The sequence below is a fragment of the Panthera pardus genome, unplaced genomic scaffold (assembly GCF_024362965.1).
Source record: "Panthera pardus isolate Hobbes unplaced genomic scaffold, ASM2436296v1 HiC_scaffold_8, whole genome shotgun sequence".
Lineage (NCBI taxonomy): Eukaryota > Metazoa > Chordata > Mammalia > Carnivora > Felidae > Panthera > Panthera pardus.
In genome coordinates, this window is record NW_026527013.1 from 76,946,711 (window position 1) to 76,961,756 (window position 15,046).

At 38.4% G+C, this 15,046-nt stretch overlaps 1 protein-coding gene across 4 annotated transcripts in view; it reads right to left on the reverse strand.

Moving 5' to 3' along the window:
- Window positions 1–15,046, reverse strand: part of SLC26A4 (solute carrier family 26 member 4) — a 53,933-nt gene that overhangs the window by 27,789 nt on the left and 11,098 nt on the right. For all 4 annotated transcript variants that reach the window (XM_019451175.2, XM_019451176.2, XM_019451177.2 and 1 more), the window contains exons 4-8: window positions 14,734–14,844; window positions 12,940–13,124; window positions 11,747–11,911; window positions 3,590–3,742; window positions 2,838–2,920 (exon numbers count right to left, since the gene is read on the reverse strand). In XM_019451175.2, coding sequence (XP_019306720.1) covers window positions 2,838–2,920; window positions 3,590–3,742; window positions 11,747–11,911; window positions 12,940–13,124; window positions 14,734–14,844 — 697 coding nt within the window. The remainder of the gene's footprint in view (window positions 1–2,837; window positions 2,921–3,589; window positions 3,743–11,746; window positions 11,912–12,939; window positions 13,125–14,733; window positions 14,845–15,046) is intronic.

Here is a 15,046-nt window from a genome sequence, read left to right on the forward strand (position 1 = left end):
CAATGCAGTGCTCAAACCCAAGAGCTGTGAGATCATGACCTGAGCCAAAGTTGGACACTTAACCGACTGAGCCACCCAGGTGACCCCTGAGTTTCCTTTAATAGGGAACTACATTTTCCCCCCCCTCTAATTTAGAGGGAAGTGCTAAAACAGAAATAAGATTGTTATAGAAAACCATAGAAATTTAGAGCTAGCTAATATCCTAATATTATCCAAATTAGTATCGTAATCTAATATCCTAGAAATTTTTGAATCTACTTCTCTCCTTTTGTTGATAAGGGAACTGAGGCTCAGAAAAGTGAAATGACTTGCTCAAGGTCATTTAGAAGGGTCCAGGTAATGTTGATTTCCTTTGTACCAAGATCTGTCTGGTTCTCTGCCTCTGTAGGCTTTTTTTCTCCCTACAGGCGAGGTTACTTCCAGACTCCTTTTCTCCCACATCCCATCCTGACCCACATGTAGGCTTGGGAATGGATATCATATGTAGAAATATGGGATGTTTGAAACCCTGATCCAGCCCTTGAGTGACCCGGCACCACACCTCCACTTGTCTAGACATAAGCTTGGACCTTAGTTTTTAAAACCAGGCTTCTGACTCGTTCCTGAGACCCAACCAACCCTCCTTCAGGTAATTAGGTCTGTTGGGATAACTTTCCAGTCCTGCAAAGAGTTCCGTTTTGATTGCAACCTGATGCGCACTGCCTGCCTGGCTGCCTACTTCTCCAATTCCAGATCCTTCTACCAGGTCCTTGATTCCCCAAGGTCACAATGTTCAGGGACTTGAAATCAAAGAACCCGAATGCTGGCTCCATCACTCTGTAAGTAACTCTCTGACTTTGGGCATATTATTTAAACTTACAAAGTCCCAGTTTCTTTAGCTATCAAATGGGAACTATATACTCTTCTCATAAGGTTATTGGAAGGAGTAAAGGAAGTATGGTATGTGTAAGTAATTAGTACCTACGAACATAGTGGGTACTCAGTAAATGTGGCGAGACCCTAAATCTGCCATGCACCTGCCATGCTTTTGTAGTGCCTTACAGGATCTTAGCAGTGGCAATTTTCTGCCCCAAGTCACTCACTTGGGGCCCTGGTTGGACATCTTCTACTGACTTCTTGAGTAGTCTTTCCCCTAGCTCCTGCCCCCTTCGGTGGCCCTGTTGGGCTGCAGCAAACTACACCAGGTGGTCTGTCAGAGGAGTCAACATGACTCAACCCAAGGGTCAAGGGGGTTAGAGAGATCCACTTCAGGAGGACAGCAGTCAGGAAAGCCCTGGACAGGGCCAGAAAGGAGGACTGAGGGCAGCAAAAATGAGTTCCTCAAACCTATTCATGGAACATGCATTTATGGCACAGGGCATTTGCTGTGGACCGCCTCTAAGTGTTACATCTTAGGAAGCCTGACAAAAAGGATCCATAAAATATATGTCTTATGTAGTTGTTTTATAACCATTCAAATCATGAAAATATTGTAAGACCGCAAATAGCCACATTACATCTTTTATCACAAAATGTCTTCCAGCATCAGGATTCATTACCAAAACATTGGTCATAAGAATCACTTGATGAAACACCTTTGGAAAGTAATTAAAAAAAAAAAAATGGGTGGTGGGGAGCACCTGGGTGGCTCAGTCGATTAAGCGTCCAACTCTTTTTTTTAATTTTTTTTAACGTTTTCATTTATTTTTGAGACAGAGAGAGACAGAGCATGAATGGGCGAGGGTCAGAGAGAGAGGGAGACACAGAATCTGAAACAGGCTTCAGGCTCTGAGCTGTCAGCACAGAGCCTGACGCGGGGCTCGAACTCACGGACCGTGAGATCATGACCTGAGCCGAAGTCGGACGCTTAACCGACTGAGCCACCCAGGCGCCCCAAGTGTCCAACTCTTGATTTCGGCTCAGGTCCTGATCTCGAGGTTTGTGAGTTCGAGCCCCACGGATCCTCTGTCCCCCCCCCCCTTTCTCTGCCCCTCCCCCACTCGTTCTCATTCTCTTTCTCTCGCTCACTCTTTCTCTCTCTCAAAATAAATAATAAGAAAAGGAAACTAGTACTTGTTGCCTATCTAACAGTAAGACTGGTCATAATTGCTAGAAGTTAGTGTTTCCAATCTAATAAACCTTTGGGCCTCCTTTTTAATGCCATATGATAAAATTACAGCAAAGTGTACTGGGCCATTCAGTGCATCTTCTGAGAGATCTTGTTGGCATAGCAGAATAAGTTCGAGTTAAGAATTCAGCAGTGGTCATTGCCCTTTTTTTATAGGAGCCCCCGCCCCCTGCCCTCTGTCACCCATCTAGACGGTGACAGAAGTGGACAAAGGAACTCTGCTCTTTACTCTTCTAACTCACCGAACTACCAAACATATATAAACCTTCCCTTGAAGATAATGAGTTTTATTCATGGGAACAAGTGACATAATTATTATTTAAGATTGATTAAACTAAATGGTAGAGAAGTTAAACCAGATGTCCCTTATTCCTTAAACAGATTGTTCTCAGTGTAATAAACGTTACTAACCATGATTCTATTTATATCATATTGCAATTCTACATATGAGCTTAAATCAGGAGTCTGGTGGTAACTGTACATGTCCTGCCATATTTTAAGAAAATGAAGAAAAGGACAGAGGGTATGGGAGCTGCTTTGAAACAAATGGCTTAAACTTTATCGACACACACACTGACAGTTTGCACAACTGGGTGTTTCTTTAAGATCACACACAAAGAAGGCTATTGAGGGAGCACCAATGAAATGAGGCTTATAATAAAAGGTTTCCTTTAAATAGAAAATTCTGACTTAATATATTAGTATTGCCTAAGAGGAAGTCTGCACTCACCCCCGTGGGATGGATTTAACAATGCCAGCATTGTAATTTTTTTCCAGGTTGGCTCCATATGAAATGGCTGTAGCAATTATTGTCTGAAAATAAAACAAAAGAGATTTTAAAAAAAACTCCATGTTTTAACAACTCCTTTTTTATTTTTATTTTTTGTCTCCTCATTGGGAAGTCTTCCCTGTTGGCTTCTTTCTTTCCTTCTTTCTTTCTTTCTTTCTTTCTTTCTTTCTTTCTTTCTTTCTTTCTTTCTTTTATCCAAGTATAATTAACATATGGTGTTATATTAGTTTCAGGTGTACAATATCATGGTTCAACTTTTCTATACTTTACATCGTGCTCGTCAAGATAAGAGTGCTTTTGTTTTCCCCTTTATCGATTTTACCCACCCCCCCCCACCTCCCTTCTGGCAACCACCAGTTTGTTCTCTGTATTTAAGATTCCAGGGGTTTTTTTTGTTTGTTTGTTTTTTCTTTGTTTGTTCATTTGTTTTGTTTCTTAAATTCCACATAGTATTTGTCTTTCTCTGACTGACTTATTTCACTTAGCTTATACTCTCTAGCTCCATCCATGTTGTTGCAAATGGCAGGATCTCATTCTTTTTCATGACTCAGTAATATTCCATTGTCATATATACATATATTACTTGATATGTAGATATATAGATATACATACTACAATATCATATATATGTTACAACTTCTTTCTTGTCAAACCGATTAATGCTGAATTTTCTAATTACATGTTTTACTTACCACAATTACTTCTATAGGAATAGGGACTGGAATTTTGTGCTTAAATCGATCATTTACTTCCTTAACTGCCATACAGATGATAATGGTGAGTAATCCAGCAATAAAATCAGCAAGATTGGTGTGGCCAATATTTTGAAAAATCTCAATCAGAGTCTGTAAAAAGAAAATAATTTTATATTCTTCCCATGTGAAAAATCATATCATCATCGAAAGCACTTAAGAATTTCACATAAAATCATAAAAATGTGTTGGCTAACACAGAGACCATTAAAAACAGCCAGTATTTGATATATATGTACCAAGTTATTAGTGATGGTTAATTGGAGTGGTAAAACCATTTGCATTTTTTACAATAAAATGAGATGTTTTAAAAGAAAAAAATCATTATATGTTGAATTTTATTTGCATAAAAGTTTTAATGTTTATTGACTTATTTTGAGAGAGAGAGAGAGAGAGAGAGAGAGAGAGAGAGAGAGAGAGAGAGAAATCCCAAACAGGCTCCATGCAGGGCTCGAACTTACAAACTGTGAGATCATGACCTGAGCCAAAATCCAGAGTCAGACGCTTAACCGACTGAGCCACCCAGGTGCCCCACTTGCAGAAAAGTTTTTAAAGTTTATATCTTAAAGTGGTTTTACAGGGGCTATTAAGTGACCTAATTTCACAATGTTGATGTGGTATTATTGAGACTAAAAACTGATAAACCCAAAAGTCCCAATTAGCCAGTATTTTAGCTAAAACTCTTCCCAAACCTGAATTATATGGGTGGTAATAAAAATACCTGAATACTTCATATGTAGATACATAGGGATTGATCCATTCTTCATGGCAAAGAAAAGCTACTGAATTGATATATAGTTCAAATATAATTTTTTTGGAAATTAATTTGGTACTTAGTTGAAACTTGAACTGAAATGACTTTAAAAACACAACTCTTTCCAAGTGCACAGATAAGCCACCTCAAGAAAAAGCTAGTTAACTCCAAGAAAAAGCTAGTTTTGTTTTGTAAATAGGAGGTTTCTGGGAATCAAGGAAGATTAGCAAGGGAGAATCCCAGGGAAGAACACTAATACCTTTGTTCTGGCAGCTTCAGTTTTATAGAAGGCATGACTTAGGAAGGTATTCTTTAATTCTTTGAGACAAATAATCTCTCAGTGAAGGTTACTCTTTTCGAATGGTCCTTTTATAGGTATATTTTATATGAAAATAAAGGAATGGAGCATCTGATCATTTATAACATATTTGTTACTTAATTTTATAGGTAAGCTATATTTAAAATAATTATAATGACAATCCAGTAACAATTATGTATAATAAACATTAAGTGATCTAACAGTCATTTTGCTAGGAACTCCAACTCTCAGGAGAACATTCAAGAGTAAGGAAATGAGGGGAGACGCTTTCATGCCGGCAAAATACGTCCACCAAGTCCTTGAATGAGAGTTCAAGCAGGAAGCCCCTTGGACTTTCACTCAGAGTATTTTTGCTCTTGCTTTAAACCCAATACCAACAAATTTACATTGCCTTCCAGAGTCAGTGAAAATTGCTAGAGGCAGATACACTGATAGCAAACGATGAAGCCAGTGATAGCCCGGTGAAAAAGAGAAAATGGAGGAGTACCACAAGCAGACACAATAACTCAGGAATTTAGGGCATCTGTCCTAGGAGCTAACAGTCCTACATGCCTCAGAGTCATGATGGTATTGCGTCTGGCCCTTCACATCATCAACTTTCTTTCTTCTTCTTTTTTTATTCTCAAGTTAGCTAACATACAGTGTAGTCTTGGCTTCAGGAGTAGAACCCAGTGATTCATCACTGACGTATAACACCCAGTGCTCATCCCAACAAGTGCCCTCCTTAATGCCCATCACCCATTCAGCCCATCCCCTCCACCTATCTCCCCTCCAGCAACCCTCTGTTTGTTCTCTGTATTTACGAGTCTCCTATGGTTTGCCTCTTTCTCTGTTTATATCTTATTTTTCCTTCCCTTCCCCTATGATCACCTGTTAAGTTTCTCAAGTTCCACATCATCAATTTTCTGATGACAAGCCTCATTAATTCATAAGCTAGATACAATATTTCACTTAACTGTCTACACAATAAAGGTTTACTTTCAACTCAAGAGGGGAAAATTCAAACTTAAAAACAATCAGATAACTACCCCAGTCATAGAAACATTTTCACCTTACAAAAATTATCACTCTTGGATTCCCATTTAATCTATGAGAGTCACTTAGATCTTTGAATAAAAAGCACTTCTAGTGTATTAAAAATGTAATACGAGTCACAAAAAACAAAATCAGTTTATATTATACAATTGCGTTAAACAAGCATATAAATATATGAGTTGCATATATATGAGTTATTTCTTCCAAAAAATTCTTCAATAAAAAGTTTAGTCTACATGGAAATAAAATTCACCCAAATAAACTGAAGTAGTCAGATTGTATTCAAAGACAATAGAAACGAGACTCTAAGAAAGTACTAAAAATTAACTCTAATTTAGATTACTATGGAAATACTTATTAAATTTGTTTAAAAGGTGGATACACATATAAATCCATCTTTCAACCTAATATTCTGAATAGTTCAAATCATAATAATAATCATTTCCGTGATGGAAAATATTATACTATTTTCCTACCATGCTCAGAGAATTTTAGGACCATTTCACTTAGATAATTTCTTCCTTCTTTGCCTAGCATTACCTTGGGGTATGAAGCCAGAAGAAAAAAATATATACTTGATATTACATATGAAGAAGTTTGTCAGTTAACTTTTGGTGCGAAATTTATTTTTAATTCATCTTTATAAATATAACAAACCCGTCATAATCACCCCCTTGTAGTCAGGTATTTCCTCCTACCAGAAACAACTTTTGCTCATATGTAGATCAACCCTTAGAGCTTCAAGTGTTCTTTCCTTATTATAATGGCTTGATTTTTATAAAATGGAACAGATTCAGAATAGTGAATCTGCTCAAGCTTAATGGTGGCTTTCAACACCCTCATCATCTGGGCAGAACTTTTCAGTGTGGTCTTTCTCCTCATTAGAGGAATAAAGGAGGAGGTAGGTATCACTTTAGTAAGCAAGCAGAAACTCTTCCTTTGTCTATTGAGACAAGCCTTTCAAAGTGAATGGTAGGAAAACATACTCTTTTTTTTTTTATATATACAGTTGTTCAAAGTTTATTTATTTTGAGAGAGAAAGAGAGAGAGAGAGAATGTATGCAAGCATGGGAGGGGCAGAAAGAGAGGGAGAAAGAGAATCCTAAGCAGGCTCTGTGCAGGCTCCATGCTGTTAGTGGAGAGCCTGAGGCAGGGCTCCATCCCATGAACTGTGAGATCCTGACCTAAGCTGAAATCAAGATTCAGCTGCTCAACTGACTGAGCCACCCAGGAGCCCCAATATACTCACTCTTAAATGTGCTATGTGATTTGCTTACACAATTGAGTAGCTACATAGTGGGATGAGAAGTATTATTAATTCTGAATTCCACCAGCATCCTTTCATTCCCCCTTCTGCATCCTATATTCAGTGTCTCTGGCATTTGCTAATTAAAGTTTTAGTTTTTCATACTGTCCCAATATTTCCTCCTCCAATTCTTTCAATTAATCATCTTATTTCTTGGGAGGAGTTGGGGAAGGGAAACAATCCAAAGTACAACCTTATAACAAAAGGGATGTTAAGTTACTACATGCCAAGGAAATTATCTTACAACAATCTTCCAAATTTTCCTGGACGGAATCCATGACTACTCTGCATTTGTTGAAGGGTTCTTTCACAAATGATTGCTGCCAGTAATGTCATAAGTGAAATTGTCTGTTCAGGTACTGAGTGGTTCATTCAACTGTTATGCAACCCTTTCCAAATCTGCTGATCCTTTCTTTTCAGAAGAGCAAGCTTAGAGACATGATCACACAGGGAAGATTGAGATATATTCATCCAACTTGACTGGCCTGGAGGAATTCTCTCAAAATTCTATGATATACTCTAACCTGAGACTTCAAGAATAATGTTCAACAGAACATAAGTCACATAATAATCATGTCTGGTTTAAAAACAATTTTTGACCTTATTCTAGTATGTCTTGGTACTTTTGTCCATGTCTCAAAGTGGGGTCATTTGCAACAAGCTTCATCTTAAACGTAGTTCTAGGAAAGACACAAAGAAATGGAAAGACGTACCATGTTTGTGGGTTGGAAGAACGAATACTGTTAAAATGTCTGTACTACCCAAAGCCATATATATACATTTAATGCAATCCCTAACAAAATACCAACAGTATTTTTCACAGAACTGGAACAAAACAATCCTAAAATTTGTATGGAACCACAAAAGACCCTGAATAGCCAAGGCAATCTTGAAAAAGGAAGAAAAAACTATAGGTATCACAATACCGGGACTTTATACTACAAAACTATAGTAATCAAGACAACATGGTACTGGGGCACCTGGATGGCTCAGTGAAGCATCTGACTTTTGATCTCAGCTCGGGTCTTGATCTCAGGGTCGTGGGTTCAAGTACCAGCATGGTACTGGAATAAAAACAGACACATAGAGCAGTGGAACAGAATAGAAAACCCAGAAATAAACCCACAATTAAACGATCAATTAATCTTTGTCTAAGTAGAAAGGAATCTACGATGAGAAAAACAGTCTCTTCAACAAATGGTGTTTGGAAAACCGGACAGCAACATGCAAAAAATGAAACTGGGCCTCTTTCTTATACCATATACAAAAATAAATTCAAAATGGATGAAAGACCTAAATGGGAGACTTGAAACCATAAAAGTACTAGAAGAGAACACAGACAGTAATTTCTGACATCAGCCATAGCCACATTTTTCTAAATGTCTCCTGAAGTGAGGGAAATAAAAGCAAAAATAAAGTATTGGGACTACAAAAAAAAAAAAAAAAGTTTCTGCACAGCAAATGAAACAATCAACAGAAATGAAAGACAACCTACTAAATGAGAAGATATTTGCAAATGACATATCCAATAAAGCATTAGTACCCAAAATATATAAATTTAAAATATGAGCAGAATTTAAAAATTTAATTTAAAAATGGGCAGAAGACATGAACAGACATTTCTCCAAAGAAGATACATATTAAGATGCTCAATATCACTCATCATCAGGGAAATGCAAATCAAAACCACAGTGAGATATTACCTCACACCTGTTAGAATGACTAAGATCAAAGAAGAAACAACAAATGTTGGCAAGGATGTGGAGAAAAAGGAACTCTCATGCACTGTTGGTTGTAATGCAAAATGGTGCAGCCACTGTGGAAAACAATATGGAGTTTCCCCTGAAAGTTAAAAATAGTATTACCCTATGATACAGTAATCACACTACTGGGTATTTACCCAAAAACCCCCACAAAAACACTAATTCAAAGGGATACATGCACCCCTGTGTTTATAGTCGCATTATTTACAATAGCCAAATTATGGAAGCAGCCCAAGTGTCCAAGGACTGATGAATGGATAAAGAAGAGTTGGTATATATACATACAATGGATTGTTACTCAGCCATTAAAAAGAATGAAATCTTGCCATTTGCAATGACATGAATGGAGCTAGAGAGAATAATGCTGAGCAAAATACGTTAGAGAAAGACAAATACCATGATTTCCCTCATATGTGAAATTTAAGAAACAAAACAGATGAGCAAAGGTAAAAAAAGAGAGAGACAAACCAAGAAACACATTCTTAGCTGTACAGAACAAACTTATGGTTACAAGAGGGGATGCGGGTGGGGGGATGGGTAAAATAGGAGCTGGGGACTAAGGAGTGCACTTGTCATGATGAGCACGGGGCCATGTATAGATTATTGAATCACTACATTGTACACCTGAAACTAATAAAACACTGTGTGTTAACTACACTGGAATTAAAATAAAAACTTAAAAAATAAAACGTAAAACATAGTCCTAGGAGACAGGAAGAACTATTTCATTCTCCTGTTGGCGAGGTCCCCCAGTGGCCAGGGAACCAGGTTAACCGTCAGCCTGAGCCTCCTGTGATCTGTGTGGAGGCAGGCCAAGCAATGTTCACGAAGAAGTGAGTACACTCAGTAAGGGGTCTCTTGGTGGATTCAGGGGTCAGTGGATTCGTATAGGGAGAAACTAGTTCCTAGCACATAGGAGGTGGTCAATAAATATTTATTGAATAGATGAACTGTATGAATGACAATGAAGGAATAAATGAATGAACAGCAGGCAGGAAATGTGGGAATGCAAGGAAAAGCAAGATGTGCCAGGGACTGCAAATGCGAGGGAGCCTGTCAGAGAAAGGGACTCAGAAGCTTTCAAAATGAACCAAGGACCTGGTTGCAAAAAAAGCAACAATGACAAAAATAATCCTGTGTAACAAAAAACAGCCTGTGTTAACAGTCTGGGTACTTGAGAAGCGAACACTAAGCTACAGGAGGTCTAATCACCATAAAAATAATGATAACAGTAATAACAACAACAATATTGGTAATAATAATAATAATAATAATAATAATTTACTGAACTCTTCCTAAGAGCCAGGTATTGTGCTAAGTGTTTTACACAGATTTTCCTTTATTCCTCACAACACTAAGAGGCAGCTACTATTATTATTCCCATTTTACATCTGAGGACACTGAGGTGTATAGGATGTTAAATTTAACATGCCCCAAATCATGGGTAGTAATCGTGGGTAGTAAGTAGGCAGTGGAACCAAGATTCCAGCTCAAGTCTACTGAAGTTCAAAGTCCCTGTTTTTTTAAAAAATTTGTTTAATGTTTATTTATTTTTGAAAGAGAGAGAGAGAGAGAGCGCGCATGGGAGGGGTAGAGAGAGAGGGAGACACAGAATCTGAAGCAGGCTCCAGGTTCTGAGCTGTCAGCACAGAGCCCGACGCGGGGCTTGAGCTCAAGAGCTGTGAGATCATGACCTGAGCCGAAGTCAGCCGCCCAACCCCCAACCGACTGAGCCACCCAGGCACCCCCAATAGTCCCTGATTAATCACTGGGTTATACTATCTCCTCTACCTACTCCCACTGCTTAGCACAGTACCCGGCTTATAATAGGCACTCGGCAGTATTGGTTGAATGTATAGAGAACATGGGATTATGACACTGTTGTGAAATTGAGCAAATTCCTGACCACATCACTAATTTTTTGCATATGAACGCATGGCCTTACATTGTTTTAGAAGCTAATACGTGGGTCAGTAAAGGACTGAAACCCCATTCTCAAGGCTAGCACATTTATTTGGCATAGTATCATCCTCCCCAAGCTAGAATGACATCATGTTACTATCATTATCATTTTTCAAGCATCAATAGCATGCTTTATATAGAACACAGATTTAGATCCAAGAACTTTTTCAAATCTAATTAGTGTGATCTACATCCTTCTTTTGCATCTCTTTTGCATGTTGATCACCTCCGATTCTGATGTTCCTTTTCATCTATAATTGCTGAGACATTTACATTATGCATTTTATGGACTCTCACAGTTAAAAAGGGCTTTAGAGCTACAGCTCCAGTCATTTCATTTTACAAATAAAAAAAGAAGCCTTGAAATGTGAAATAATAATTTCAACCTAACTACTTTTTTTGAGTACTTGTTAATGTGTCAGCCTCTGGGCCAAGTGCTTCTCTTACACCCTTATTTAACTTAATTATGAATACAGATATTGTTACTAATTCTATTTGGCAGAGAAGGAAACTGAGGTATGGTGATTTGCTCATATAATTAATATATACAACAGTCAGGATATTAATCCAGGATCCAGCTCTAAACATGAGCTTTCAGCCACTATCCCCCATGATGTGTCTACGGCCACTCAACTTATCAGAGGCCACTTGGAAACTGGAACTCAAGTCTGTGGCATCCCACACCAGACTTCACTTCACTATACCACTTTATTTTCCTTCATATTTTTAAGTGCAGTGACACTTGTGGAACCATTTTGACCAGTTGAGAACGATGCTTTGTAAAATCTGCCGTCTTCAATGTTACTCCTGATTCTATTGCTTTCTTTCAGAGAAGAATGTTTTCAATGGCTTCCCAAAGTATGGCATGGAGGAACATATGCTCTCCAGACTCAGGGTACAGAGGAAAAGAACAGATTTTTCTCCGTGAGCCATCTCCGGAGTAAAAAGCCACACTTACATAGATAATGGAGAGAACGCCATTATAGTTTTTGGTCGAAACGTTGAGAACGATCTTCAGCTGTGAGACGAGCACTTGGAAGGCAGCAGCTGTTGTGAATCCGCCAACCAAAGGATCTGCCAAGTACCTCACTATGAATCCGATCTGCAAAGCTCCAAATATCAACTAGTATGAGAAGGAAAGAAGTTAAAGTTTGCCTGGAAGAAGGACCAATTCTCTTGAACTATTAACAAATTAAACCCAACACCATTTGGGGTGTCTGGGTGGCTCAGTTGGTTGAGCATCCGACGTCCACTTAGGTCATGATCTCACGGTCGTGAGTTCGAGCCCCACATTAGGCTCTGAGCTGACATCTCAGAGCTTGGAGCCTGCTTCCAATTCTGTGTCTGTCTCTCTGCCCCTCCCCACTCATGCTCTGTTTCTCTCTCACACACAAATAAATAAACATTAAAAAAAAATAAAAATAAACTCAACACCAGTTAAAACTCTGGTAACCTGCTGATAACACACAAATACTTGTAGGAAGCAAATCTGGATTTCCCAATGCCCCTCCTCTACCCTAAAATTTGAAAACTGTGTAACATGAACCTTGAAGTGTTTCTGGATATGTAATGTGTAAAAGCAAAAATCATAGGACTTATTCCTCTGACTTTCAGATCCCATGGCTCTGCTCACTAGGACACTTTTTGCTCCTTTGTGCATTCTGTATACTTCCCTTCCCTCATTCTCATTACAATCACACATGGGGCACCTGGGTGGTTCAGTCAGTTGAGCTTCTGACTTGGGCTCAGGTCATGATCTCGTGGTTCGTGAGCTTGAGCACCGTGTTGGGCTCTGTGCTGACAGCTCAGAACCCGCTTTGGATTCTCTGTCCCCCTCTCTTTGCCTCTCTCTCTCTCTCAAAAATAAATATTAAAAAAAATTTTTTAATTAAAAAAAATAGAATCACACATGTTCTTCTGATTTTTTTTCTGTCTCTAACTTTGATAATACCTGAGCCCTAATCAGGGGGTCTTGCTGACTATTTCAGCATCTGACCTAAAACAGTAGAAGTTAAAAAATAACTTGGGGGGGGGGGGTCCAATAAATCGCTCTGTTGTGCTTTTAAATGAATCTTTAAGTCCACATGCTTTACACTCAGTAATTTCAAATAAAAATCATGCCAATTTACATTTTACTTGTCATCCCATTACCTGTATGATGCCAACCAGAAGAGTAAGGGTGCTTGCAATCAATACTCTTGTTGCGTCTCTAGCCTCAGAGTCTATCACGGTGGCATTGAACGCAGTGCCATTACTGCTGGATATGCGAAAGTGTTCGTCGGGGGCCATGCTCAGAACAACAGATCCCACCATTAAACTGACCACAGGGAAAGGCCCTGGGGAAGAAAGGCTCTATCAGTTAGTAATTATTCATCATACATGTTTAGGTTCAACACTATGTCTACATAGGATTAGAAAAATGTGTGAAATTATTAGCTGTGGTTGGGAAAATATTGCTTCTTCACAAAAGAAGCCCCAAAACACACGCTTCAAGGCATTCGTGACCCAGAAATGAGCAAGAGAGACATGTAGATAGGCAATTGTAAAATAGCATTCCAGATGCTTTGTGAATACTCAGAGGGGTTGTCTAACCAGTCTTTGTGCGGTCTTCGTGTGAACTGGGGTAGGGGTGGGGGAGTTTTCTGGCAGAGGTGGTCAACAAGCTGGATCCTTATTTGTTTCATCTTATTCCATATAAGCTCATTCCCTAGAGCATCCGGTGTCCTGATCCCTGCGGAGCTGAGTACCTTGATCCATTATCACAGGGTCCCAATTAGGGTAAAGAAACAGCAAAGAGAGTACATTGTTTCTCTTTTTCTCTTTTCAAAACAAATTATTTTTTTCATATCAAATGCCAGTCTAGAAGATTCTATGTTTTAAAAGTATTCCTTTTCTCCCATTCACTCCTGATGTTTTTATCCATGATGATGATCCTATCCTTTCATCATGGAAGGCTTTAACAGTTGGGAGGGCTCAGTACCAAAATCCAGTAACCTGGAGTGTCTAAATGGATAGAATACCAAAGAGGAAAAAAACAGCTTCTATGTTCCTCACACTGTCAAGCATTTGATACTGATAGATTCTCCCAGGTGAGGAAGTGTTCTCAATCAATAACCTCTTCCTGATCTCCTTCCATAGACAAGGCAATATGCTAGACACTGGGGACAATACAACTAAGGACAAGGATATGGGTTGGAGATACAATAGATGGTTGTATATGTTTCAAGAGGACTGTCCAGGTAGACATGTCTAGCCAGCAGATGGATGTAGGCGCAAAATTATCTCAAGTATAAATGTCAAAGTCACAAAATAGCATTAAGACATTCATTTACTAGAACATTCTAGCAAAAGAGAATTCAAATTTTAGGAACAGCAGAAAATAAGCCTATTTTGAGCCATACCAAGAAGGAAAGCCAAGCTTAGTTTCTAAATAGTTTTGGCACAACTTTGCTGGTCTTCCAGTATTAGTGACTTAAAATGAGTATAGTTTTTAATGAAATGATGAATATGGATTTGATGAACATTATTTAGTAAATGACAAGTTAGTCTAGTAAAACAGGAGGTTTGAAGACCTCTTGAAGATATTTTTTCCTTGTCATTTTCTATTTTGGAAGAGAACACTTTCTAAATATGGAGTCAAATTTATTACATTAAGAAAATGAAAATATGCTAGAATTTGAAGGTAGGCTGCCATTTTGACCAATCTCTCAATTTTCTCCTCTTTATAAAAAAAAAAAAAAAGTTAAGTATAAACTTAATACTGAAGAGATGGTACTTTGAAAGCTAAGAACCACTGTGTCATTGAATAGGAAAAGCAGGCAAAGCACTGAAGGCCTATTTTCCCGGAAAACATTATTAACAAAGATATGGAAGCATAATACACATACTAGAGCCGAAACACGTTAAACGTGAATAAATATAATTGTAGTATATGCTTATAATTACCAACTGAGATGTGTCTTGATGTTCCAAAGATAAAATATGTTAGGATAGGGAAAAAAGCAGAGTAGAGACCATATCCGACAGGAACGGCAGCCAGGAGAGCATACGCCATGCCTGAAAGTACATCCAAAATGATTAAATTCACCAACAAAAGTTATGGTATTATTTCTACTGTGCAAAGAAAGACCTTTTCAAAGATAGGCCCACTTTGCAGCTTGCCCAGAGTGGTCTCCTTATGTCTGAGGCCTCCTACAGTCTGAGGCTATGCAAGGAGGCCTCCTACAGTCTGAGGCTATGCAAGGATGCAGAACACGGT